The 27825-nt window shown below is 38.9% G+C and overlaps 1 protein-coding gene across 8 annotated transcripts in view; it reads right to left on the bottom strand.

Annotated features, from left to right (window-relative positions):
* The window catches only part of Mdfic (MyoD family inhibitor domain containing), a 79621-nt gene that overhangs the window by 23077 nt on the left and 28719 nt on the right, over positions 1-27825 (bottom strand). For 4 of the 8 annotated variants that reach the window (XM_087657984.1, XM_087657985.1, XM_087657981.1 and 1 more), the window contains 1 exon segment: positions 6556-6834. The exons of 2 other annotated variants lie outside the window; for them this stretch is intronic. In XM_087657984.1, coding sequence (XP_087514110.1) covers positions 6556-6834 — 279 coding nt within the window. 8 annotated transcript variants of the gene reach the window in all.

Here is a 27825-nt window from a genome sequence, read left to right as displayed (position 1 = left end):
AGACAAATTGACTACAAAACAAAAAGCCAGAAATTCCAGTGGTGGAGTTCACACACAGATGATAGCTTTTAACACCCCTCCTCATAACCTACAAAGATTTGATTATTTTAACAAAGTTGTCGATGGGTAGACTCTGAGAATTGAGGCATGTTTTCAATAACTCTATGTTGGTGTGTGTGTGTGTGTGTGTGCGTGTGTGCGTGTGTGTGTGTGCGTGCTTTCATGTTTTAGAACTTTGTTAAATCTTTTCTATTTTGTCTAAACTCTAAAGTTATTTAGATACTTATTTTGGGCCAAATACTTGTTGTAAAGTTTCTGATAAATTATATTATTCTGCAAAGTTTCTATTTATAAATTATAATTATAGTTTTTAAACATTTACTTATTTCAAGTAAATAAAAATAATGACTTACCACCCACCCACACCCACCCACACACACACACACACACACACACACACACACACACTCACACACACTACTTGCTGTCCCCCTTAGTGAGCTCCTATTCTCCAGCGTACTGGCAAATATTGCATTGGAAAGCACAATTCTAAACCACTCATGCTGAGTGTTATTCTGACATGCACTGGGAAGCGGTGTGCCTGAGAAAACAGAGCACAAGTAACACAATTTTACCATTGCAAATTAAGTACTTTGTGGAATGCCATGACATATTTTCCCCAAGTCATCAAAAGTCTGTCCCTGGAAACTCCAGCTAGAACACTGTAGTGATACCATATAGCCTCATTATTATCCATCCTCACTACGAGGCTGGTCTGCTAGTTCTACAATTACAGGCAAAATCTTTTCTTGGGGAAAAACAAAAATTTTAAAGTTATAAAATTTAGAATGAGTAACTTAACCTTAATGTTGACACTTTATACCAGGTTTTAAAGTTCTGCAATGTATAAGTCATTTAAACTATACTATGATGATGATGATGATGGTGATGATGATGATGATGATGGTGATGGTGATGATGATGATGATGATGATGATGATGATGATGATGATGAAAACTGGTAAGACTGGCAGCAACTTCCTAGAGAACTTGCTGTTGGCAAGAGGATGCTCAAACCTCTACTATATTATAAAACAAAACAAAACAACAACAAAAATAAACAGTACGGATGCCCAAGAAAATGCCCTGAAAAAAAGAAAGAACAAGAGCCTAAAAAGGATCAAAGACAAGATCACAGAGTAAGAATCTCACAGAACCTTGTAAAAAAAAAAGGGTGACAGAAGACAAGACCATCAAGATTGGACTTTAATCCATCAACAGGTCCAGAGAACTGAACTGCAACCTCTTAGCTTCTGAAATCCACCGTGTCTCCAACCTCTTACTATCTGACTTACAGTAACAGTTCACCACAAAAGAGCAGAAGGGCTGTAAGAGAGTCAGAACAAAGACACTGCATACACTGCAGTGCAGGCACCAAGTAAGAAGCTCCCTAGACATATACAAGAGCAACCAGAGGGGGTTCCAAACAACGGAATGAAAACACAACACGATTTAATGTAGCTGACACAATGATGTCCTTCAGCAAGTCATAGAGAATGGGGATCCATCTTCAGAACAGACATCTCGGCTGCCGGTGGAATGACCGCTTCCTATTTGTTCAGTATCATCTCCCCTATGTCAGCTTATCCATCAGATCAAGTCACTTGAGTAATCTGAAAATACTAATTCATAAAGCTTCTTGTACCCTCCTAATGCCTCCTCCTATCTGACGGCTACTTTAAACGGTTAGCTTGACACAGTATAAAATCACCTGACAAGAGAGTCTTAATGAGGAAATGTTTAGATCAGAAGGGCCAGTAGGTGGGGGATAGCCTCTTACATTAGCAGATGTGGGGAAACTGAGTCCTTGTGGACAAAGACATTCCCTGGGTTTGAGTTCTAAACAGTATAGCGATCTTACCTTCAACCATCCAACTTAACTCTACCTTACCTTTTAAGTCTCCACCTAGCACCCTTTCCAGCAAGCGGATCTCTCTGCCACCAACCCCATACACATCAGCAATTATGACCACAAAGTTGCTCAACCTCACGGAATACTTATAATAATCCTATGGCATCAGTACGTATACCATTCCCATTTTCCTGATAAGATGCTACAACAGAAACAGGCTACTAACTCACCCTCAGATGAGTAGAGCTAATACAAGGGTTTAGCTAATAAGCAAAGGGTAGAGCTAATAAGCAAACCCAGACAGACGGGTTCCATAAATATTCTACACATCAGACTACCACAGCTCCGTATGATTATCAGAGATTTCTCCAGCTATCGCTGTAGAACCAGTCCTTTCCATTGTCTTTCCGAGCACTGATTTCAGTGAGATGCTGAAATCCAATGTGTTCCTCCTACAAATACTGACTCTTGAGTATCAAGTGTGGAGTGCAAATAAATTGCCAAACATCCCTAAAGAGAATGAAATTTTTTAACAATATTTTTGTTGAAACCTATTTTTTTTACAAAAACTATAGCTATAACTGGCACACCTAAAACATATTAGCATTTACCATCTCTATGAAAGGAAAAGTGTCTCCAAGACTAATGAAAACCCTTGGCAATTTGAATATTAGATGATACTAAATTACACTATAATTATTTCAAAGGTCAAGAATCTTACACATTTAGTCTTAAAACTCTCCACCTGGGTGATGCAATCAGAAAATTTAAGAATGTATGAAAATATTTAATTATACAAAACAGGAAGAAATCTACTAATTTAATAACCTTTAAGTAAAATGTGCTGTCTTCCCACATAAGTATTTTTTCCTCTCTGCCATAAAAAGGAACATTTTAGAAGAATATATGAGCTACATTAGTTTCAAGGAAGGAGACACCACAGTTTGAAATAAATCAACACGCCACTCATGAATACTTGGGAAACTTTAAGATTACAGGTACCATGGTAAACACAACAGAGTCAGAACCACTCACTGGTTTTGAGAATTCAATCTCTCAGGGGAGAAAAACCACTGCAGAGTACAGGTGTGATAGCTGTTCCTAAAATCTCAAGAGGAAAGGATTTAAGTAGACACATGCTCACTGAAATGAAACTCCATGTATCCACCACAGGTGGATGGCCATTCACACTCAAGTGACGTTGGAATGCTGGGTAAATTGCCTTTAGTTCAGACTGTTTAGTCATTTGCTTGGTTAGTTAGCTTGATCCTTTGAGGTCATATCTCACTGTGCAAAGCAAACTGATCTTGAATTATGCCTGGTATCCTCAGCAGCCAGAACTAGGCATTGAATTCTCAGGAACTGGAATTAGAGACAATGGTGAGCCCACACAATTGTGGGCTGTGAACGGAAACCGGGTCACATGGAACAACAGCCAATGCTCTTAACTGCTGGGCCACCTCTCCAGTGTCTTGATTACATCATTTTAAAAGGCGGATTTGTCTTTAAGTCTTTGAGTGCCTTTTTATAGCCAAGTCACTTCAGACACAGGACAGTCCACTTGGTAAAATGTGGAAAAACTTCAGGCTTTCCCAGAAGGACAGGGCTGCAGCAGGAATGGTTTGGCTCTCCTGGAATTGTCCCTGGATGCAGAAGGCCCATCGTACATGCTAGAACAGTGGGTTTTTAATTGGTTTGGTTACTTGTTTGAATAAACATGCGTGGAATTTGTTTTTTAAAGCCATTGCAATAGAAAGTTTTAATCAATAAACTTTTTTTTTAAAAAGCTGCCTCTGTTTCTTTGTTTGAGAGATATTTTCTTTTTTGATTTTGGTAGACAGGGCCTTACTATGATATAGCCTTGGATTGTCCAAAACTGGTTTTGTGGATACTACTGACGTCAGAATTATGATGTTCTTTGTATATTATAGTTGTGCGATCTTCTGTTTCATAATTACTTAAACCTTCATCATGGATGCTTGTTCTACATGCAGCAAACTAACAATAAAGTACAAGATAATATTATCTGAACACTTCAAAAACAGCTCTCCATACCCACCTTGACACTATGCTCTTTTTTGGTTGTGATGTTTACATCGAGGATAAATAATATTGACAGCTTGGGAGCCATCTTTCTGGCTCAAATGATAGAATTAATATATAGCCAATACACAGTGATTCATTACGAAGATGAGGGGCTTTCACTGACCCAGTGTGGGATGGGACATTGTACTAAGATAAGGCCTGGGGTGTGTGGCTGAGTGTGTGGAAAGCTGAGCCAGAGCTGTCTGCCAACAGGAGACACTCCATCAGACTATTTTATCCGTGTCATCTCATTAAGTAGAGCGTACCTCCAATGTACCAGAAACAGTCTACCTGCTTCATACATGGGAGCTCCCATTCCTCCCAGCCACACTATTGTTGTGTGAACTGCATACAATTATCAAAATATAAACGAGGAATCTGGTAGAGAGGGGTTCAGAGGAGACACTACAGTCAACTGGCTCAAGGTCAAACTGACCTTCAAAGCTAGAGGTTCTGTTTTCACAGCTTGACCTATAGTCCTTATTCACTATCCCTGAGGTCAAGAGGAGGTGTATGACAAATGGTGACGCAAAATTTAAGGGCACAACCGTGAATGAGAGTTAAATTCATGAAAAATCTGTAATGATGAGAACATAGGAAATGGGACAATGAAATGATAATATAGATTCAAAAACAGATCACAAAATATATAACGAAGAGTGAAGACATGAACAGGTGTCTGCAAGGCGTTTGATACTTTCCTTGGTGTTTATCCTCATGCTCCCAACTTGACCTTAAATGCTATTTTGTGAGGATTGTTGTTTATAGCCTATAAACTCCCCATATCCAAATATTTGTGGTCAAGACTAACTGGAGGGCAGAGAGGAAGAAAAAGATGACAAAGTAATGAAATGAGAAGAAAACCATGGGAGAGAGCCTGTATGTCTCTCATTCATACGCATTGCCTTTTCTCCTCCTGCTTCTTCTAAAGCTGCACTCCTGCATTTACATTCTTGCAGGTAAATTCAAACACAACGAAAAAGCAAACACTCCTGAAAGTGTCCAGCAGGCTATTTCTGGTTTGACTGATAGGCCAGTGTTAACACTTTTTAAATATTAAAGCAAGTAAACACCAACAGGAAAACAAGGGCTTAAGAATATATAACAAGTAAATTCATATATATAAAACAAGTAGATTTCAATTGCATTCAATTACTTCACCCAATCACCTCGAAGTAAAGATCCTCCAAAGAAAATTGCATTGCCTTCTCAACTCCTTGGAGAGCCGGTTTAGTTAACAGCCTACCTATACTTCAGAGATGACCATGCAGCTTACATGTCAAACTCATTTTCAAATGTCAATCATGTCCTCTTCAATCTAATTAGTTTGGAAAGTAGTGTCACTGACCTGGAACTATGCAGACCATTTATTATCATATCATTTGATCAACCTAACACTTTGCCTCAGTTGAGTTTTAAGACATCGGTAGCCAAAATGTAATATCCTTTCTCCTACTCATGATTGGTAACTCTGGATAAAATTCCCTATTTACCACTCAATGTATCACTGTGAGTATGTGTAACTAACTTTCCAGAGGCTTTCCAGAGTGTCTTCTGCAAGCTTTCAGGGAAATTAAAATGGAAAGGTAAAGGAAATATGCACAGATAGTGAAATGTATATGTGTATATATACATATATGCATGATACATATTTTTACTAGAACCAAATATATATGGCAGATTTGGGATTTTGGATAAGGAATTGCAAATGGATGTAGGAGGAAGAACAGAAGTCTATGCACAGGCTGGAAGTAATTTACAACCATAATTACACAGACTGAGTTGTTTCTTCCCTTTAATATGACACAACAAAATGTATAGAGTCCGCAGGTTTCATCATATTGGGTTTGTTTTATAATAAAGAAAACTGCCCTAGGTCCATATTCTTTAACTTGACTTTGAGTTGGTTAAGGGCAGACGAGGTCCCATGGAAGAAGAAATAATAACTAGCTCTCTTGAGGTCACAGAGCATTGGCAAGAGTCGCTGAGGGCAGAGCAAAAGGGTGGGGCAGGGCTGGAGTGCGTGTGTGCTATGTGCTGTCAGCAGGCGAGCTGGAAGATGGCTCACAAGGTAGATAGCCATCACCTGGCCCATTCTCCAGCAAGACCAGGAAAATTACATGATCTTTTTCCTATTTCGTTTGCATACTATGAATGAATTTACAAGACAAAAAAATGCAAGCAGGTAATCTTATCTCTACCGCACAGAGTAACATGTTGCACCAAGGAGGAAAAGAATTGAGACACTCTGATACGCCCCCAAATGGAATATTTATATTTTTAACTGTGGCATTTAAAAAACATGCACCTGTTATATTTAAAGTAATGAGTAGTCACTCTAGGCTGTCAATCTAAAAGCGGAGTGCTGGCTTCCAAATCTCCCTTTTTTATCCTGGACTTTTATTGGAGAAAGTTAAGTGGATTTTACCAAAATTTATGTTTTGTCTGACAGAAAGGCAAAAATGTTCCTGGTGTTTTCTGAATCAATTTACTACTACTGAATATTTTTACATGATGTTTTCTTTTTTAAAAAAGGTGCACATCTATGTCACACTTACCTTCAGGTGAGGAAGCTGATTTTTGGGAAAAGACAGCATTTACTTTACTCTTCTTATTGACGTCATTGTTTACAGACAAGCTGGACTGAATTTTTCTATGCATTTTCTGAGAGACAGGAGATGACATTTTGTGATTATCCATAGACATATGTTTGGCTCTGTGAGGAATTCCATTCCCATTGTTCATAGTTGTGTGGCCACCATTCTGTATCTTGCTGGTTTCCTCCTTGCTGGGCTCCTGTGCTGATGTCTGCAGTTGAGGCAGACGCTCAGGTTGGGCTGAGTTAAAAAAAGAAACAAACAAACAAGAAAATTTCATCTACTTAAGCAGAGAGGCTATCGTTTTATAATAATGAAAATTTAGATTTGAAAATGTAAATACAAAGATACAGGCTTGAGGCCTAACTCATGATCATAAAACTAAAGAAAAGGGGGTCTTATGAACAAAGGGGAGGAAGAAGAAAAGGAACAAAAGACAGACGTAGATGAGGAATGTTCCAGAAGGAAAAAAAGGAAGGGAGGAAGGAAGGGAGGAAGGAAGGAAGGGAGGGAGGAAGGAAGGAAGGAGGGAAGGGAGGGAGGGAGGAAGGAAGGAAGAAAGTAGATGGCTCAAAAGATTTAGAAAAAAATCTAAATCATTTCAACAAAAATTACTTCATACAAAGATAGAAAATTGGAGAAATACATTGAACTTTTTGATAATTTAAAATGATAAGTTAAAATATGTAAAAAAAAGTAAATTGACACTGGTGCAGTTAAAGCTGCTCTTGTTTTGTTGTTGTTGGTGGTGGTGGTGGTGGTGGCGGTGGTGGTGGTGGTGGCGGTGGAGGTGGTGGTGGACGTGGTGGTGGTGGTGGTGGAGGTGGTGGAGGAGGAGGTGGTGGTGGTGGAGGTGGTGGTGGAGGTGGTGGAGGTGGTGGAGGAGGAGGTGGTGGTGGTGGTGGAGGAGGAGGTGGTGGTGGTGGAGGTGGTGGAGGAGGAGGTGGTGGTGATGGTGGTGGTGGTGGAGGAGGAGGTGGTGGTGGTGGAGGTGGTGGTGGAGGTGGTGGAGGTGGTGGAGGAGGAGGTGGTGGTGGTGGAGGTGGTGGTGGTGGTGGCTTTTTGTTTGGTTGGTTTATTTTCTCCCAAATACTATACATAAGATAGCAGAACCCTATTACTAAGCACACCAGTTATATAATATAAGCAGTTTTGTAATGGAAGGATTAATAAATTCAGACATTCAAAGCTGGACACTAATCAAACATACAGTTTTCCTCAAAATAATTCTACATCTGGGAGAAAATATTCTCTGTGTTCATTCTTTCAATTTCATTTTAAGGAGAAACTACTTTGATTCAATGCAGTGCAGCTGTTAAAAGCGAGTGTGGAAACCGCACAACAACCATTTGAGTCTGGACCAAGCAAAGGAGCCCACCTTTATTCATCCCTCCTAGACAACATCACATCAGAAGCCCCGAGAAAAGAAATAAGTGAGAAAACTTAAGAAAAATATGTCAGAGTTCTAGAGAAAAAACACAAACTTGTTGAGCTGAATAATCTAAGTTACTAATGCTTAAGAATTGAGAAAATGTATTTAGGATGAACTGTACAAAATAAACAGTATTCAGTACTTCCGTGGTAACCAATTAACAAATGAATAAAAAAAATAGCTTGGCATACTAGGGTAGAAGAACAAAATCTAATACTAATAAATACTTACAGAAGTCCAGCGCTAAAGCAGGAAGAATGGGCAGAGACAGATGTCAAAAACAAAACAAAATATTACTGAAAAGCATGACAGAGTCCAAATAGTGGGCACATGAATCTTAATTTTGTTTGATAATTCTTTCCCACTAACAAGAAAAAAAAAGAAAAGGAGGAAAGGAAAGAAAGAAACCCTTTTTAGTTTAAAGTAGAAAGACAGAATACGCTATTCGTACAATACTAAGAAGAGCTAATGAATTTAATGCTTTGGACAATGTGTCATTGAACCATTGGGTGAATAGTGATAATCTCTGTTGACCAGCATTTCTGAACAGTGGCGTGCACCAGTATCTACAACCCAGCCTCTTAAAATGGGAGATCCGTGTCTTAGGAACATGCAATCATAAGATTTAGAGAATCATATGCGCCTGCTTCTCAGAGCAATGAGAATGACATCCTAAGGGCGGTGACTGAACCCACTGCTAGTTACGCAGATGCATTTCAGAAGACGCCAAAACAGACAGTTAAAACCATTTCAGTATCTTTTACAGAGAGCACTTTCTGGTAATCTCTCCAAATAAATGCAACGTCTGAGCTACTTCTTCTCTAAAACTAACAAGTCAAGCGATCTGAGAGCTTGGTTAAGTTGAAATGTCATTGACCAATTCCAGGCAACTCCTCATCAATCAATCAAAAACGTCTTCTCACACTCCAGGCCAAGAGAACCTAAGAATTACTATGCAACAGTTAAACCATCTCATTAAATGAAGAGACAGTGGTAGAAGATGACTGTCCTGCCTCCAAATCCTAAACAATGAGAGAGTTGACCTCTTTTCCTCCTAACAGAACTGACTCTGCAAATTATGGGTTACTGTTAAAGTGATAGTTTAATGCATCTTTAACAATTTATCTACGTTTCAATCTTCAATCCGTATCTATTTCTGAGGGCAGTTAAATGATAGTACTTTTATTTTTTGTTTCACCATCATCTAATTATTTTCCTGTGATTTCTGAATTACAGTCAAATAGTCAAGTATTAACTCTTCACTTCCGTATTTTTTCTAAACGTTTTTTTTTTTTCTAGTTGAGTGATTTTGCCATATGTGTTGCCGTACACGAAATCAAAACTGGATAAGCTGCCTCTCACTCATCTCAACAGATAGGAAATGTTACTTCACTTGTCATTTTTCACGGCTATGATTTTAATCTTATGGTCAAGATGCAATTAAGACTAAACAGGAAACATGACTTTATAAGAATGGAACTACCTGCCTGATTTTACCACAACTGCTTGGTCTATAATAGATTTCTTTTTATTGTGTACAAATCATGCATAGCTCAAAAAAATGCATGCTAATATGGAGATGACACAATGCTTCTTAAAACACAGGCAACGCCTGGGGACCCTCGCTCTAGCTTTAATGATGCACTGCTCTCATTCAGCTGTCTTTCTTTCTTCAAATCTTTACATATGTGACAGCTCTCAAAAGTAGACCATAGACCATCTGGCATTTTCCGAGGTGTAACGTGTGCAAGTTCAGCCCTATTGGGAGTACACCGCTATCTTCTGCCTGTGTTATAAAGGGACAATAGAATGTAGAACTTAGGGGTTGTTTTGAATTATTCATATTTTTTGCCTGTATATTCAAGAAATTTTTTTACAAACTCTGCATTTTGTACTACATAATCACATGCGTTCAAGGTACAAAGAAACTTTTTGACACCTCTTTTCTACAGAAGGCTGGCATTTTGTTTGATATGTGAACATTCAGCGTCTGCCATATCACTCCAAACAGGACGGGTGCTCCTACAAAAGACCCCATTTTAAATTTACTCTCTATGAGCAAAAAATGTATTCTCCATATTCAGAAACGAATGCAATACATGTCAAAAATTCAAATACCAAGTATTAGAACATTCAGCATCTTCAAGCCTGGATAGCATTGCTCACCTGATCACCGTACGTGTGCGGATTTTTTTTTTAAAACCACGGTTCATACAATGCAGCATGATTGTAATTTTAATATCCATGATGAATGGTTACAAAGTCTTAAAAAATACTGTACTTTCTAGGTTCAAATGTTTTCAATCAGGGAGGGAACTAGTAGAATTAAGTCTGGCAGGTCTCAATGGGAATAATAATCATGGGGTAAATGAATCAATAGCATGAACTTCTTTTGATAATTAAAAAAAAAGAAAACACCTCAGTGATAGTGTAGCTCGCAGTAAGTATATTGAAACTGCAGCTCCTGGAGTAGCAATAGAAAGCTATGTTTTACTCCAGTGTATCATCTATTAGCATGAGCAAAGCATCTTTATTGCTAGTCTCTACCAAAGCTATATTTAATAAAATTACAAGAGTTTTCATGCACTTAGTTCATTTTAATGGTTGATGTACACATAAAAAAACCCACACTAAATCCCAAGTTACTTCCTTAGAGATAGCTGTAGGGTTCTTAGTGGGTATGGAGCACCACATGGTTATATAGAACAGACAGACAGACACACACACACACAGACACACAGACACACACACACACACACACACACACGGTGATGGTAGAGATGTTATATGGGCAATACTATACATATGTATAATACAGCATATTAAATAGCATGATTAAGATAGCTCTAATCCTAACACTTTCTATGCATCGCTGTCCTTTAACGGGAGATGAAACGTTTTTCAATATGACCCATGATTAATCTATACTAGTTTTTGGTTTGTTTGCTTGTTTGTTTTTGTATTACACAATGTGGATTTAGGTAAAACCCAAAGGTGACAAACCTCTCTTTTTTATCAGCCAGGATCAAGACTTTCTCTATGTGCAGAGGCTGGGTGCACAACTTCCCTAAAACCCTGCCGGGCTAGAGACTCAATATTACCCTCCAAGGGTTTCTAAAAATCTTTTATCATGTAACTATAAAAGGTTTCTGGACTCTTTTGGTCACACAGACTATTTTCTATCTTCACTGCTTCTAACATATACTATAAACATATTAAATTATACTTTGGCATTCTTATGGTTCTCTTTGGAACATTCATGAATTTGTGATCCCCGTCAGGGACTGTGACTCTCTGGATGTGAGCTGACAAGACGGAGATGGGTCCTGATCGTGGCACTTCGTGCTTCACGTTAAAAGAAATCAATTGTGAAATAAATCACCAGATGACAATGGGAAGTAGCATTATTGAAAATAAAAAAGACCAAATGTTCAACATTGTTTGGAGAGGTAATCAGAATATGATTACTGCATTTCATAAAGAACGTTTATCACAAAATTAAACATATTTAATGTCCGGAGATAGAGACTGATAACTTCAGGCAAATCCATTTCCATGTTGTTCAAGGCAGGTACGTACTCCTGGGCTGAAGCTTCCCTTAGAGGCAGATTCAGCCATTCACCCACATTCTACTCCCTCCTCCCATGCCCTGAGACTTTGAGTGTGACTTCCCCTTACTGTGGCTGGGAGCCACCAAGCTTTCACCACAGCTGAGGAGCCTAACTCAAGGATGTTGAAAGACTCCAGCGCGAGGGATCTTCATGGCTGCACTGAGAAGTCTGACTTCCCAGTCTTACTGTGTTTGGTCCTTCCCTTAATTTCCATTACTGAGTTTCCCCACATTTTAAATTTTTCTCGTTTGCCTCCTGTCTTTATATTCCGTGACACTGCTACTATTTTTTTTGTTTTCCTATCAACTATTGAAAAACTTCTCTCAATTAAATATGAAAACATAATCCTGCATTTTCTAGGGAAAAGACAATAGAAATAAATTCAGAAAAATCAAGGAACATAAAGCATTTTTTCAGTTAAGATGTATATATATATATATATATATATATATATATATATATATATATTTCTAAAAAGTCCTTAAACTGTAAGTCAGTGAAAAAGAAAATCCTACTACTTTCTTTCTCCAGACAGAGTAGATTCGCATCTACTGCCTGATTTTTATATTTAAATGAATGAAAAGTTTGGCCTTCTATCTTATGATGCTTCCTTCATAGTTTCTAGTTAATTTATCTGGGTAAAGACTATATTATTCATGGATTTGAAAAGTTTATATTGCCAAACTTTCCTCTAAAGCATCATCTATAAGCTTTATATATGTGTTTAAAATAGTATCCTTCCTGGATAATCTCATAGCATTATGGAATTTGCAGTGGTGTCTCTTTGTTACCTGACTCAAGAGACGCTTCTATCACTTTCTATCACGGAACCAACTGATAAAAAATGACTACCACCTATGATTATTAATACTCATATTGTGGAGATGCCTAAAATGCATGTGCATTATATATAATTTACAGAAATTACTAAAATATGCTTATATTATAAAAACAATAACTCAATAAAACAATAACCATTCAGGTATGATCTTTCTAAAAGCTACCTTTAGATACCGAAGTTTGTATAAAGTGGCAGAGAGCTTTATGAAGAGCAATGAATTCACCTCTTCAAAGGAATCGTTCCTGATTTGCTCAAAGGAGCAATGGGCTCATTTAGGATCAATATACCTGTTATTTTCTTAAGATATATAATGCATTACTTCTACATTTTAAAAAGAATCAACTGATGGGCAATTAGAAGTGCGAGAGGTTATCTATATTCTGTTTCACCAAACAGAGGCTTTGCTGAGAAATCACAAAACAACAACCAGGCGGTGACTCCAGTGAGGTTGCTACTTAATACTTCAACAACCAGATCACAAGGGAAGCGTTGTTTTCACTTTGGTGATGTTATTCCACAATGATCCTCAGAACTGTACTTTAAGTTATTATTTGATGGGTTTACTTCTCCATGATCATTTTAAAGGCACCCAGCAGTCTATGGAAGAGAATAGGATAGACTTAAATATAATCTTTTCAAATGAGCACTTTGGATCCACATCACTTAACGGAATTCAGCATCCACAGCACGTGATGCATGCTAACAGTGGAACTAGGCTGGATAACAATGGTAATTAGTGGGTAACTGTAAAGCACTAGCCCCAAATTTCAAGCAACTAAAACCTCAGATTCACCTAGAGGCTTCCCACACTAATTAAAGCATCCAATGACCAGAAAGCATACAAGATCTCCTTTTAGGAAGCCTAGAGCACTCTTGAGCCTCATGCTAATAGAAACCCTGAGATTTGGACAGATGTAGGACTGATCTGTCATATAAGGCCTAGACCCAAGTTCTTTGCGTCAATTAGCCCTCTTTGTGTCTTATAGATGAGGAGTGAAAACACAAATCAAAGAGCTTTAAACTAAAGGATTGTGGTCCAGAATCAAATCCTTCACAAGGAGTCACTTTCTTGACAGACAAAGGTGGCTAAGTAGAGGTAAGACTGGGAGAAAAGACATCGCGTATCCTTGCCAAAACTAAGCAGTCAGTAATAGATATTAATGAAAGGAAAGTTGCAAAACTTTCCATTAGTTCTTGAGATAGAAGAAAGCTTGTGCTTATTAACGCTGGCGAGCTATGGCATTGTGTGAGAAACTTCTGAATGGAGGCAGTTGTAAGGAACATAACGGATACTGACATCCCGAATTCTTGACAGTCTATAGTTAGAAAACAAAAAGGATATTGGACTGTGAACATCAACTAGAAAACTCAGGCAACTTTTATTAAGAGCTGATTCTCCTATAAGCAACATAGCCATTTTAGCAATATGCAAATAAATTGGCCACTGTATAAATCTAGAACAGTGTACCCCTACATACAAAGAGAAAAATTTCAAAAAAAAAAAAAACAAAAAAAGAAACAAAAAACCACTGAAACCGGAGGTCAAGCAACCTTGGGTGAGTCAAAAAAAGGCTGGCGTTCAGCCTCCAGGTACCTTTGAGTTATCGCAAGATGCAGGATTGCAAGGAAGAGCCACGGATCTAGAGCCACTGAAGTTCAGATAAGCATGTGTGATAGCTAAGTTGCAGGCGAATTATTTGTTACTGTCTCGATTTAGTGTTGTAATCAAAAATGCTATGCAAAGGAGTAGGAGATACTAAGGAGGGGGAAGAACAGAAGTGGAAACCTCAAATGTCAGATCATAGACTGACAGCAGAGAGGGAAGTTCTTCAGGGGAGAAAGCCCAAGGTACAGAAGCACGTGCTACCTGGAGCAAGCCCCACTCCCACTACAAGTTGATAGCAAGAAGCTGTTAAGTGTTAACTAAAAGAGAACAGAGAAGGCCAGATTTCAAAAGTAAAAGTAGCAAGGTACCATAAGAATAAGGGTCTCCATAAGGAAAAGGTGGATGGGGTGAAAGGAGGGGGGAGAAATTGGACTGCTACACTAAAATTCTTGAGACTTTTCCACTCTAAGGTAATCCCTGAATCTAAATATTTGTTGTTATCAACTAGAGAAGAACTGCTAGGTCTCCTCCAGGGGATTCAATCCTCTCTGCAATGGCTGTGGTGGACACCAAACAAGGAAATCTCAGCAGAGTCCTCCAGTAAACAAACTCACTGCACACAGAACCCAGGACCCAGGCAGGTTAGAAACTCAACAGGGAAATGCTGGGCATAGGCTCCACTCATGCCATCCTCACTACCAAGCATTCCACAGACCCACTCTGCTCTTCATCCATCCATACAGGGGCTGCTCTGCATCACCCTCACTGTCTTAATCTACATAAGGGATGAAAACAAGTTGTACCAAATTTGATCTAGGTTGGTCTTCCAAATGATTGAAGAGGAGGGATACCTATAGCCCAACAGTCTAGGGAAGAAGAGGCACTAGATCTAGATGTACAATCTACGTGACTCGTTTCTCATGAGGAAAGATGAAGTGCGTAGGTATTTGGGAGGAGAGGGGCAATTGGATCTCATTAAGAACGTGAAATTATGTGTACAGGACAAAAAGGATCTGCCATAGACCCAAGCATAAATGTACGCTGCTGAGCTAAGGTCACTGGAGCAGACACCTATGCTTGTCTATTCAAAATCTCTCTATTTCCCTGGCAACAGTGTAGATGTTAATGAGAACGGGACCTAGATTTGCTGACAGTAATTTCCGCAGCAATGAAGTGTTTTTAGTTACATGCATTTGTACACAGAACTTGACAATCCTGAGTCTTCAGTGACTCACACTGACAGCAGAATGTTCCTTGAGGACAAGATCTCATCTTCCTAGAATTCCATCAACCTTATCAGGCACATGCATGCTGACAAAGAGCCTTGTAGGATGTTCAGCACCCAGTGGACACCCAGTGAAAATTAGCTGATGATGATGAATTATACTAGCTTTTAAGCTGTCACTTGATCCCAGAATATAATAACCTTCCTGAATAAATCAAGCAACAGTTTGGTATTCAGTACCATTATAAACTTCATCCTTCACCTTCCTGGGCCTAGGGAATTGCTGTAAAAGCATAATATAAGGGTAGTCGAACTGTGGTGAGGATTCAAGAAACTCTGTCTGTTATAACAAGGGAATTAAAGATTCAGTTACAGATATCGTAGGACGTGTGGAGAAATGCATCAAAATGCTCACCAAGTAACCTTGCTGAAAAAGTAACACATGAAAAGTCACTGCCGAATTATATATCTAAAAGGTCCATCCCATAACAAAAGCAAACCCAACTCAGTGTACAAGTCAAGCCTGGATGTCCTTGAGCACAGGGCAATGGATGTACAAATGACATCACAGGCAAAAGTGATGTAATCACATAGAATGCTAACCTAAAATTCTAGCCAAGCAGTTGACTACTGAAGAAGGAAATGGCATTTCTGAAAGCTTAAATAAAATAAACCAAAAGAAAAACAAATTCCCAGAAGAAAAAACCCCAGCTTTAAGCAAGTACAACTCCCCAAGTTTGCAGTAAGCAGCTGTGATGAGAGCTTCAATAAATTTTAAGGGGAAGAACTTCCCCTTAAAGTGTGGCCTGAGACCAGGAAACCTCTGTGCTTCATAATTAGTAATACTTCTTTTTATAAATGATGTTCCTGCTGAACTAATGTGAAAATTCAAGATGGAAAGTAACGTTCAAAGAATTGACTCAAAGACTAATCAGGCTATAATAATCATATCTGACTCCTACAGAGTCCAGGCAATATTCCTCTATACGGAAGTGATGCAAAACCTGTTATCCTACAGAACTGCCAACGATATTCAAAGAGGTGATCCAAAGGATTGCTAGATTACACATGTAGATTCTCATGTGCACGCTTAAAATGTACATAGCCAATATATATAGCAAATTCTAGTTGGTACATAATAGGAAAAGTAAATATATAATTGAATAAGAAAACAAAGTATTTTCTCATTCACAACACCAAGGTTAAAAATCTTAACTCCTCTTTTATATGGTAGCTTTAACTTTCTGGATCCTGATTTAGATTACTGGAGTCATCAAATTGCAGTAATACTTGACAGAATAAAATATTACTTAAAACAAAAGCATCAACAAGTGGCTACATATAGAGGGACAAAACCATTAACCACACTTGAAGAGTCACAGATTGAGACCATTTACATAAATGGATCCTCTCCTAATTCCTCCATTAAAATACACTAAATCTATCAAGGTCACTTTGCCTGCAAAACTGCTGGAATAAGTCATTATAAAATATTTGTTATGTACTATTCTGGGGACAAAGGATCTAACAGGGAAGAAATTGACAAAGAAGTCATCCACCAGCATAGAGCTTATGGATATTTATGGTCTCAAGAAACAATAAATCCAGAGGACAGACCTACGAGTGTTAATTTCACATTATTGCCATTAAAGGCAAGGATTCAAAAGTAGGGAAAGTAGCTATCGAAATGACATCACAGTTTTCCCCTGGGCCAGACATCAGACTGAACGTGTGGTACCCTCTAACGCACTGCAATTCTTTCAATGGTCACTTCATCTTCAATTCTGCTGCCCTGTGCACAAGGGCATAGTAACTTCACTTGTACCGTAAGTTGAGTTTGCTTTTGTTATAGGAAGGGAAAACAAAGCCAAAAGCAAAACAACAACAACAAAAAAAAAAACAAAAAAAAAACAAAATCACTTTCAGCTGAATAGCCTGGCACATTTTCCTGAACGACAGCATCCTCCGCAAGTGTGTGTCTAAACAAAACACCGCATAAGCGGTGCACAGACGCATGCTATTTTGTTTGCATGTAATATGTTAAATCGCAATGCTCTTAAAGAGGAACAACAAAGACAAAACTGAGATACAATGTCAGAAAGCAGGGATAAAACAAAACAATAATGGAAAACTACAGCGGAAGGACAGATGAAAGAGGATGCAAGAGAATAAGAGACGGGGAAGGCGGGGCTGGGGTATGAGCACATCCAGAAGCATCGCAATTTCACAAGCAGGCTCCCTGAGCATCTCAATCCTGTGTCACGTGCCACCTGTGCTAGCATTCTTCCTTCTGCCTGGGCCCCACCAGTCATTTCTTACCTAAGTCACCAAGGCCACCTACTCAGAGCTCTCTAGATCTAGCCCACTTTGCAACTAATACAAACAGAACCAACCCAGACTCTATTTGCCATACTGTCCTGGTGAAAATTTCCACGTTTATTTCTTCATAAAACCACTACTTTAATGGAGCATTCCCAATGATGGCTTCATCTCCTACCCCACCATTTTCCTGGCCCCCCAGCTATATGGAACTTGTTCAGTTTCTCAAATGCATCAGTCTTTCCAGGCCATTGTGACATTCTTTTCTATCCACTGCCTTGGGATGCCCTCCACTGCCTCTTTCTTAGTTCAAATCTGCACCACAATTTGCCAACTCGCCATCGTTGCTAAACGGTTCTCTCTGAGATGTCTGTGACTCCCTCCTTTTGGAATGGAGAAGAAATATGTATAAAACTCCGCCCTCTCCACCAAAAGGTGTGTGCCTCCACACCAAGCATCAAGTGCACTGATAGAATAGTACTGTTTACTATGACACGCATGTATCGTGTGTCATGCTTTGTAGAATGCTCTGCCCGGTATCTGCTCCAGCACCAAGAGCAAAGAACATTAGAAAACTGACAGGAACAGAGAGATGGAAGCAACAGCTCTCTCCTGCAGTTCCCAATTCCAATTCTTTAAATGAAGCCCTGAGAACTACACAGTGCTCTCATGGAAAAGCTGAGCCGAATTGCCTTCCCCTTACACTCCCTAATAGAATCTGGCTTCTTTCTTTCCCTTGGTGATGTTTAGAACGTGTGTCAAGTATCTGAATCCTCTAAATCCCCAACCACCCAGCATAGCCTGTAATTCATTAGGCCTATCACGACTTCTCATTCAAACGAATTAGGGGAAAAAATGTCAAATTTATGTATTACCATGAACCTCATATTAATTTCACATTAGTATAATATTACCACGTATTCTAACAGTGGACAAGAAATTGTAAATAATTAGACATAATAAGAAGCTAAGGCAACAACATATTTTAGCACTTGAGGTGAACAGTTGATGCAAACAGCTGTTGTGCAAAGAACTAGTGGGTTTGTTAGGGGTGAGGTCGTTTGTCTTGCTTTGTTTTGGATGGTCTGCCGCCTATTATCCAGTGCTTATTGGGTTTATTTTAAGTATCAGACACAATGCACAGTCAGTGAAACAACGGTGAAGAACACAAACAGTGCACAACTGAAAAGAATGTTAACTATTACAAAGTGAAAACAAAACAAAACAAAACAGTACTCAAAACATTATTTTCCTAATAACAAGAAAAAAGAAAAAAAAACTTTTCCATTTTGGAAAGCTGCAAAGGCGATCTCAACAAAGAGCTGAAAGGGAAAGAACCTGGCAAAGAGAAGGAACAGCAATCTGGTCACATTAACAACCTGGTAAAGCTTGAGGCAGAACAGATCTCAGGGCGTTTGCTGGCCTGAGAAGAAGGTGCCTCCCTAGGGAGGTCATATACTCACTGCCCTTTGGACAATCCACGTATCACCTAATTAAAACAATAATGAATATGCTGGAGAAACACAGACCATCACTATTCCTGGAAATACATTTCTGGACCTTGTGCTTCTTTACCATAAGCCCATTACTACAATTAATTATTCATTTACAGGACCACTCTCAATTTCCATTGACCAGAAGCTGGCATAAATACTTTGAAGTGATTCGAGACACGCCCAACAAAAGGCTCTTAGGAAGTTATCAAGCACCGTCATCAGCTATATATAAATGTAATGGGAAACCACAACTAGGGATATTAGGAAACATTTACAGAAATTTTACACTTTAATTACCTTCTAAGAACAAAAGACATACACATCCATGCCTCTGAAATGGACTAACCCAGTTTCTGCTGCAATTCAGTGAAAACTGATCTCGGGCTCCTTAGAAAAGCAGGAATAGCTTGATGCTTTTTCAGTGAAAAGGGCTTAAAGAATCACATTGTTATTTTAACAGATCTTAGGAGATTATTACTCCATTCCGGTTTTACCTTATAAGTTCCTAAACCAGTTTCCTTGATCAGATAAACTACGTAAGCCTCGGGCAAAAGTTCTCAAACTTTGTCCAGTTCCAGAGAGCTGAGTAACATGTTTGCCTCATGTTAGTCCTTCTCTGGGAAGTATCACATCTCCTCCGGTGTGTTCTGGGCTCACATGACTGCCGAGCATCAGTACTTCCTCAGAAATTACCAGAAGTTACCTCAGAGAGTAGATAGGCAACGTGACAGTGAACTGAGTATGTTTCCCTACACGGGGCTTTAAAAATTCCTATTAGCCTTGATTAATTGTTTCCTATTAATACAGATTTTCAGACCCTGTGGGTTACAAATTACAAGTGGTTAGCACATATTCTCATCTATAAACAAAGCTCATTATCAAGAATTACATACAACCACCATTTTAGGCATCCTTGGGCGATTCCTTGTCTATTTCATTTAGCCTCACTCTGTCAACCGAGAAACACAGGTTATGCACAACAATTCCTATGGCATCTCGCTGACCCATAGTAATCCAAAAGCATAGTTCAGATGACCACTGACAACAGGTAGATGCATAATAGGCACATGCCTTGATATCTAGAAATCTAGTAAAGTAGAATAGATGGTGTAAAGACTCATTTCTCTAGGGACTTGTAATTTTGAAAATTAAGTCGTCTGAATATCCATGTACATGTATATTGTATTGTATATGTATATCTGATATATGTGTTGGAGAGCTGACTTGGCAGTTAAAACAGCTACTGCTTTTGTCATGGACCAGCGTTCTCTTCCCAGCACACACAAGGCAGCTCTCAATCTCTATAACTCTAGTCCCAGGGGACCCAATGCTCTCTTCTGACCTCCTGGGACACAGGCACGGATGTAGTACACACTCACATAAACGCAAGTTAAAAACACTCATTACACGTAGTAAAATAAATAAACCTAAAAATAAATGATTTCTATCAATGACATTATTTAGCTTTTCCTAGAGAAAGAAGAACAATAGGGCGCAAGTATAACATCTTTGCTGGAAACAAAAGCGTTTGGGAGCAACACCAGGCTGCACGAGTAATGGCAGCGGTCGAGCCTTTTCTACACACTCAGGCCAAAAAATATCAAGTGAGCAAGTGCCATGTTCCTCACTTTCAAGGCCACTGCAATGACAAGAGCAACCAGCAGGAGGTAAGATTCTATCTCTGCCTCCTTTTGTCATTGTTCTTCCAATCGGAAAAACCACTGAACAAAGAGGAATATGAAAATAAACATTTCCTATGGCTGATTCATAGCATCTGGTTCATGTGAAGAAATGCTTAAGGAGGAAACGGGTAGAACTGTATTCTGTGTCACTACGTGGCCCTGCCTGGCCTGGCTATTCAGATATAGATAAACAGAGCAAGCTGGCCTTGCAACTCAGAGATCTGCCTGGCTTCATCTCCCACGTGCTGAAATTAAAGGCATGTGCCATCCACCATACGCAGCTTCTTAAGGTCATGTGATATGACAAAATGTTAACCCACATTAAATATGGGTGGCAATACATCGGGGATTGTACTGTACTGCCCCCCTTTCTCATCTGATTAAGGTACGTCATGAATTAAAACCCAAAGTTAACTTTAATTACACTCTGCTCACTGCAATGGCTTCCTGCCTCACCCGTTGCACACAATGTGCTCAGATACAATTTGATAAGTATTTTACGATCACATAATAGAAGCCACATTAGATCTTCTGCTTGTTTCTCCCAAAAAGCTGAGTGATGAGTGAGGTGTGGAGTCGCACTCTGCTTTTCTCCCTTGGTTCCACTTTAAATCTGTACTTGGGCCTGAAAAGGCAGTATTTCCAGAGCAGCAGAGCCTACGGTGTACCCACACTTCTTCCTCTGCCCTGTCATTGAGGACTTGGCCAGTGAAGAGTGTACTTAGATCTTCTTGCTTAACCAATCACCAACGGAATAATGAGAGGGTTTAACCTCTGAGTGTAGGTCAAAGTTGGCCAACTTACAACTTAAAGAAAGAGTGACTTGCCCAATGTCCCATAACGAGTATGTTTTCTTTAAACTTAACCACAGGACCCTCACCTTCCCTAGGCCTCAGCTTTCCTAGGTACACAAAAATCTTTCTCTGAATCTTGGTGTTTTGTGCTGCCCCCACCCTTGCTGAGTCCTGCTCTTGTCAATAATAGAGCTCGCTACTAGCAAGTTAAATTTGGGCCATTACTTCATTTTCAAGCTAATTGATGGCAATGGTATTTTTCTCTCTTTATGTAAATGCCATGCTGCGTTCATTTGTCAATAGTGGCTTCTCCAGTTCTTTCAAGGTTTTCATGCCTTAACCTTAGACCGGGTGCTTCCAGCACACCCATCAGGTGCACAATGGATCGAAATTATCTGAGCTGAAATGGCTCTTTGGAAAGATTTATAAAAGTAGGGCCTGTGGGTACGAAACCATCACTGTAGCATACAACAGTCACAGGGCTGTGTTTGAACTTGCTGTGCCATCCGCCCATCACTGAGGTATGTTTAGTTTGCACACACATATGAGAACAAGCTGATCATCCAAAGAGACTGCCCACACATATTGTCACTCTTCTTACTCGGATGCAGAGAAACAAAAAAAAAAAAAAAAAAAAAAAAAAAAAAAAAACGATAGCATCAGTTAAGAGGGAGAAGAAGACGAAAGCCATCCATAAAGGATGTCCCCAACCCCGAGACACTCTATTCGAAAACTACAAACTGCCCATTTTTCAATTCACTGTAATTTAGTGTTTCACACACTAAAATGGACACTAAAATCTGTCATTATTACTGACCAGGCTGTAATTGTTTCCTCTCAGTACAAAGCTGCTCTAGATCCTGACTCTGAGAGCTTGGATATTTAGGCTCAAAATGTGATGTGGTTAGCCTTTGTTTTTAGTTAAAAGAAAAAGTAACTGCAGAAAATGAGCACTCCCACACGGGCTTTGCACATTAAATACATACTCTGGGAACTGTAGCACTCAAATGCTGTCACCTTAACTCAGTGGATAGCATGAGGAAAACAGGTTAAACTAAAGGCTTCTTCCCAAGTAGAGTTATACTAAGCCCCTGTTTCCTATCAGTGTAGTGAACTCAAGGTTTATCCAAACAAACACAGCGGAGAAAAATGAGAATCAAAGGGTGAGGGGGAGAGCCATGTCATGAGCTCCATTGTTCAAGAAGAAAGGTTGCGTTATTTAATATCATGATGATCATGCACCCCACCTTCAGGGTACGCATTCAAAAACTCAGAGCACTAAGGCTTAATGCAGTGACACAGACCTTTAATCCCACCACTTATGAGACAGAGACAGTCTGATCTCTATGAGATCCAGGCCGGCCTAATCTAAATAGAAAATTCGAGGCCACTTAGGGCTACACACTGAGACCCTGTCTGAAAAGAACTAAAAGAAGTATATAGTTTTTTTTTTTGTAGACTTTTACTTCTACAGAGAATGCAGAAATATGAGTGTCTGTGATACTGTGCTATGTATTACTCTTTTGCTGGGTGGTATTTATTATATGTTATGACTACGCCCTGACTATGCCATGACTATGCCATGCATATACCATGCATTATTTTATCCTAAGATGCCTTTGAGTCATTTTAGGTTTCGGTGAGTTATTAAGGATGCTGCTTTGAATGCATATAACAAAAGTTGCAGCCAGCATGAGCGTCTTTTAAAGGGGGGACCAGTCAGAAAGTTATACACACATTTAGTCCTCTGTATTATGCATACAGCACCCTTATTTGCATCCATGAAAGTGAAATGCTCACAGACACTTCCTGCACATGAGTATGACTGGAACTCCTACCAGACAAGCAAATTCTAGTTTAGTATACGCAGTCCAGTCCGTGCAACAAATCAGTTCCTTGCAGAGAGGCCCTTCCTTCCCTTTCACCTACATATTACAGACTCTATTCTTCTTTCTCGCCTGTTGTTTATTTCATGATTCCACATTTTCTTATTCTGTGAATACTGACTTTTCTGTGTTGCTCATTAGCAAAAAGAAAAAAGAAAAAAACTCACTCATCATAATTTAAATAGCCGGGTCCTACACAGTGTTAACTATTGTTATACCACAGCTCACATACAAACATGTGATCATTATTAGTTCACTAACTACAAACAATGGCACCAGACTGTGTATAGAAGCTGTGTTCTCCCAGAGGCTCTAAGCATTAGCTATCATCCTTGTTTTACTTTCTGTCTTAAATAAGCAATCTATGAACCTTTATATCATAAGAATGGTTTAAAATCACACCTAATAAATCTTCTCATACTTCCTCTGTATTTCCATACCATTGAAAGAAATAGCTGATATTGCACAAAGTTTTGAAATACACTGTTCTCCAAAGTATATGCTTCATCAGCAATTTATTTTAACATCCACATCTTCCTCTCAAAGGGAATTGAAACTAATTATGTATTGTCCCAAATGCCTTGATACCACTGATACCATATGGATTCATATATTATTCAAAAAGCTGATTTTTTTCTCTTATTAATATGGCTCTTAGGTAAACCGTATCTCTATTACAGAAGGCCTCACTTTCCTCCAAGAACAAGCTCTAGATGTAATAGTTAAGATATTCTTTCCAATTTATCTACAAACACTTGATTAGAAACTGCTTATTCTGGGCATTTTTAACGGAAAGAGAAAGCTTACTCCAATTCAAGACACGGTTATCAAAGGAGGATGAAAGAGGTAGGTGTGTGTAATTCTTCATAAAATAAGATAAAATGGTTTTCATCTTTAGAATTTCACTCATATATACGATAAACTTTGATTTTTATTTAAGGTATCAAGAATACTAAGGCAATCAAATAATTCCTTAAGATTACATCTGAAGGACTCTGAAGTCTTTCATTCTGCCATTTAACAAGGCTTCATGTGCAAATTAAATAGTTCTGTTTTCATATAATGAGACTGACAAGCCATGCATAGTGAAACGAAAAGTTAGAAACACATCTGAACAATGTTTGAGAAAACAATTTCCCCAAAGGACTATGGGATTAAAAAAAGAAGAAGCTGGTACCTGCTCTACCAGTCACACAGATGGGGTTTTAGTGATTATATTAATCATAAGAAACTGCTTTTCTTTTCTTTCCTTTAAGGCAAATGTTTAGCTGATAACTAATGCTCAAATTATTCTACAAACACATCTGTTCTGGGGCAGTACGTTCAAGTGCAAACCTTACTGGTTTCTCTGCAGGCTGAAATTATCCAGGGAACTCAAGGATGGGTAAGTTCCACTCCCACAAGATTCCAAGTTAATTGGTTTGGGCGGGACCTGGAAAACTGTTTCTTAAGCTAACATGAAGAGTGGGAGCCATTACTTCCCACAGAGGGATGTGACCACAGCATCTTGTCCCTGCCCCACCCACCTCTTCCATGTCAGTCTTTTAGATTTCTTCTTATTGAAAAAGAAATGGTGCTTTAAAAAAAAGAATGGCATATGCCAAAGTGCTTATCTCTTTCTTGGAATGAGACCAAGCTCAAAGTTATGAAAACCAAAGCAGTTTCTTTTCTAAGATGTCAAGTTTATATTAAACCTAGAAATTGTCTTGAATTTATTACAATAAAGATGAAATATGGAAGGCATATAGGATATTGCAATTATTCCAACATTTTCCCACAGCTCAACAGTAAGGAAGGCTACGGACTCACAGTTGATGTTGAAGCAACAGAGACTTTCATCTAAGGCAGGGGTCTAGAATTTGGGCTTGAAATATTTACATATTAGAGCAAATAAATAAGCTCTAGAGGACCCAAACATCACAAAATCCCTGCCCTCTGATAACAAGAAAAGGCCTTTCCTTTATCCAGCAATGAACATAGAATAGATGTGTACAAAGGGCACCACAAAATTCATTGAGATGCCAACTTTGCCTTTAGGAGACCTCAGCCCAGCAGTGGATGAACAGGTCACACACAAGTGGGCTGCAACCTCAAAACCAGTAATTTTATCCTGAGGAAACCTGACAAGACCTGTCTTGATGAGAGCCTTGCTGTTGGCTGAACAGATAAAAGGAGCACAAAGGAAGACCAGCCCTGAAGGATGAAGAAAGAAGAACCTGGAACAGATTCATGAACGGTGAAGTGGTGAGATCAAAAGCAGGCCTGATGTTGGTCCTAGATTCAGTCACCCAGGATCAGTCCCTGAAAGTTTCCTGGGGTCCTGGAATTGGGCTAATCTCCATGACTTAGAGTCAAGTGGCTGTAGGCATAGACTTGACCAAATTCACAAAAGATGGCACTGGCTAAAAAGAAAAGAGCATTGAATGAAGCAGGGTGTGGATATCTAGGAAGACATCAATGTTGACACAACCTTAGAAGGAATGGCATGTAAAGCCGCATTCACAGGCACCTGAGAGAAAGCCAGGCTCACTACAGAGGCAAACAGTAGAACTAGAGGCAGAGGGAGGAAATGTTGGTCAAGAGTCGTTCCATCAAATACTACACAAAGGATAAGGAAGAATTGTCTCCTAGAATGTATCCACAAAGCACAGAAGACCTTGAATGGTACCTATATTATAATTTTCTTCTTCTATCATCTATAGCCCTGGAAGCTTTATTTACTTCTAAGACAAAGTCGTGGGAAAACAATCAAGTGAGTTTCAGATTTGAAAATCTTAAGTGGAACAGATGTTGGTGCTAATAAAGACAAATGTATTTCCCTATTTGTAAAATAAAGGAAGTCAGCGCTTCAAAGGGAAGATCTATGTCAATCGATGACGTTAAAAGAAGTCCTGGGTCAACCAAACACTGTGGAGTCATGACTCAGAAGTCAAGATGCTAGTCAGAGTTCAGATGTCACCTACAGGTTAACCCAGAGGTACGCATGCTGGGTGAAGAGTCACAGTCATATAACACCCTCTTTGATTCACTAAGCATCAGCTCTCTCTTTCCCATTGTCATCCAGAAATCTCTAACATTAAGAATTCAGGGCTGAGATGCACAACCAATATAACATTTAAAACAGTCAAAAAATAAGATTTTATTCAATAAGCCTTTAGTAATTTTAAACAAATTTGGAACTTAGAAAAAAAGTCAGTACTATTCAAGTTATCTTTTTAAAAGATACTTTAATAGTGATACGTGTTTTATTTCATTGGGTCGTGAGCCTAGAAATTTAAGTACTTTAAAAATTAACCAAGTTATTTAAAGTTATTTAAAATGTCAGTTGTGTAGATATAAGTACGTTATCAATCTTTAAAAGAAATTGTCAACACAAACATCAGCCACCTTAACTCAAGTATTAAAAATTTGAATATATAAGAAAATGGGTTTTGTTTCCAATAGTAAGTTACTGTATATAAAATTATTTTAACTCCGTAAAAGAAATGGGATGTGTTGTTGCTCCTGTCACTCTCTGTGGCTAGGACAGCAGCTTTGTAATGTCAATGGAAGAGTGACAGGACAATCTGCAGAGTGGGACAGGGGACAAGTAATGGCAGGCAGCATTGGAGATGAGCAGAAGAGCCTTTTTCTGGTTACACTGGCATGAATCAATTATTCATGACAATTTGAGATGGTGGGAATCTCTATTTCTTAAATTTTCCAGGCCAAGTTCTCACAAGTTCTCAAGAGCCATGGCAAATGTATTTAATTAAATAATGTTCCAAGGCAGAACACATTCTGTATCCAACTCCCGTCTATGTTTCACTTAATGTAATTTTCACCCTCTAATGGTACCATTTGAGAGCTTTAGAGTGATTTCCCCTGATTTTTGTGTATCTTGCTGCTGAACCCAAGAAACTTGGGTAGAGTTCTGCTTTTAGTAGAGAACTGTGTAGCACCGATTTGCTACTGACTCCCAAAGACTAGTTGAAAGAAACAGGACAAGTTATAGCATTGATTCTTCCCTCTGCTGTGGTGAGAAGGAACAGAGCTTCTGAAAGGGGTTAAAAGGGGTTTCCACAACCTCTCTCATTGTGTACACCCTCACCCTCTGTTCTGAGCCATGGACTGAGCTAAAAGCAAGTCTCACACTCCTATAGGCTGTGACTGTTGTAGAGGGAGAAGCTTCACGGCTCAGAGATTCTCATAGTTCCTTCTCCCTAATGTTTGTCTGTTACTCAGTGTTATTAACTAAGAGATCAACAGATTTTCCTAAACCTAGAAAACCTCATTGACCATGAAATGTAAGAACTCAGAGAGAAGTAAATTATGAAATTAGGATACAATAGTGTTTCAT

The sequence above is a fragment of the Rattus norvegicus genome, chromosome 4 (genome assembly GCF_021556685.1).
Source record: "Rattus norvegicus strain SHRSP/BbbUtx chromosome 4, alternate assembly SHRSP_T2T, whole genome shotgun sequence".
In the NCBI taxonomy this organism is placed as follows: Eukaryota; Metazoa; Chordata; class Mammalia; order Rodentia; family Muridae; genus Rattus; species Rattus norvegicus.
The sequence above is the reverse complement of the archived record's forward strand: the minus strand, read 5'-3'. Positions and strand labels throughout refer to the sequence as shown.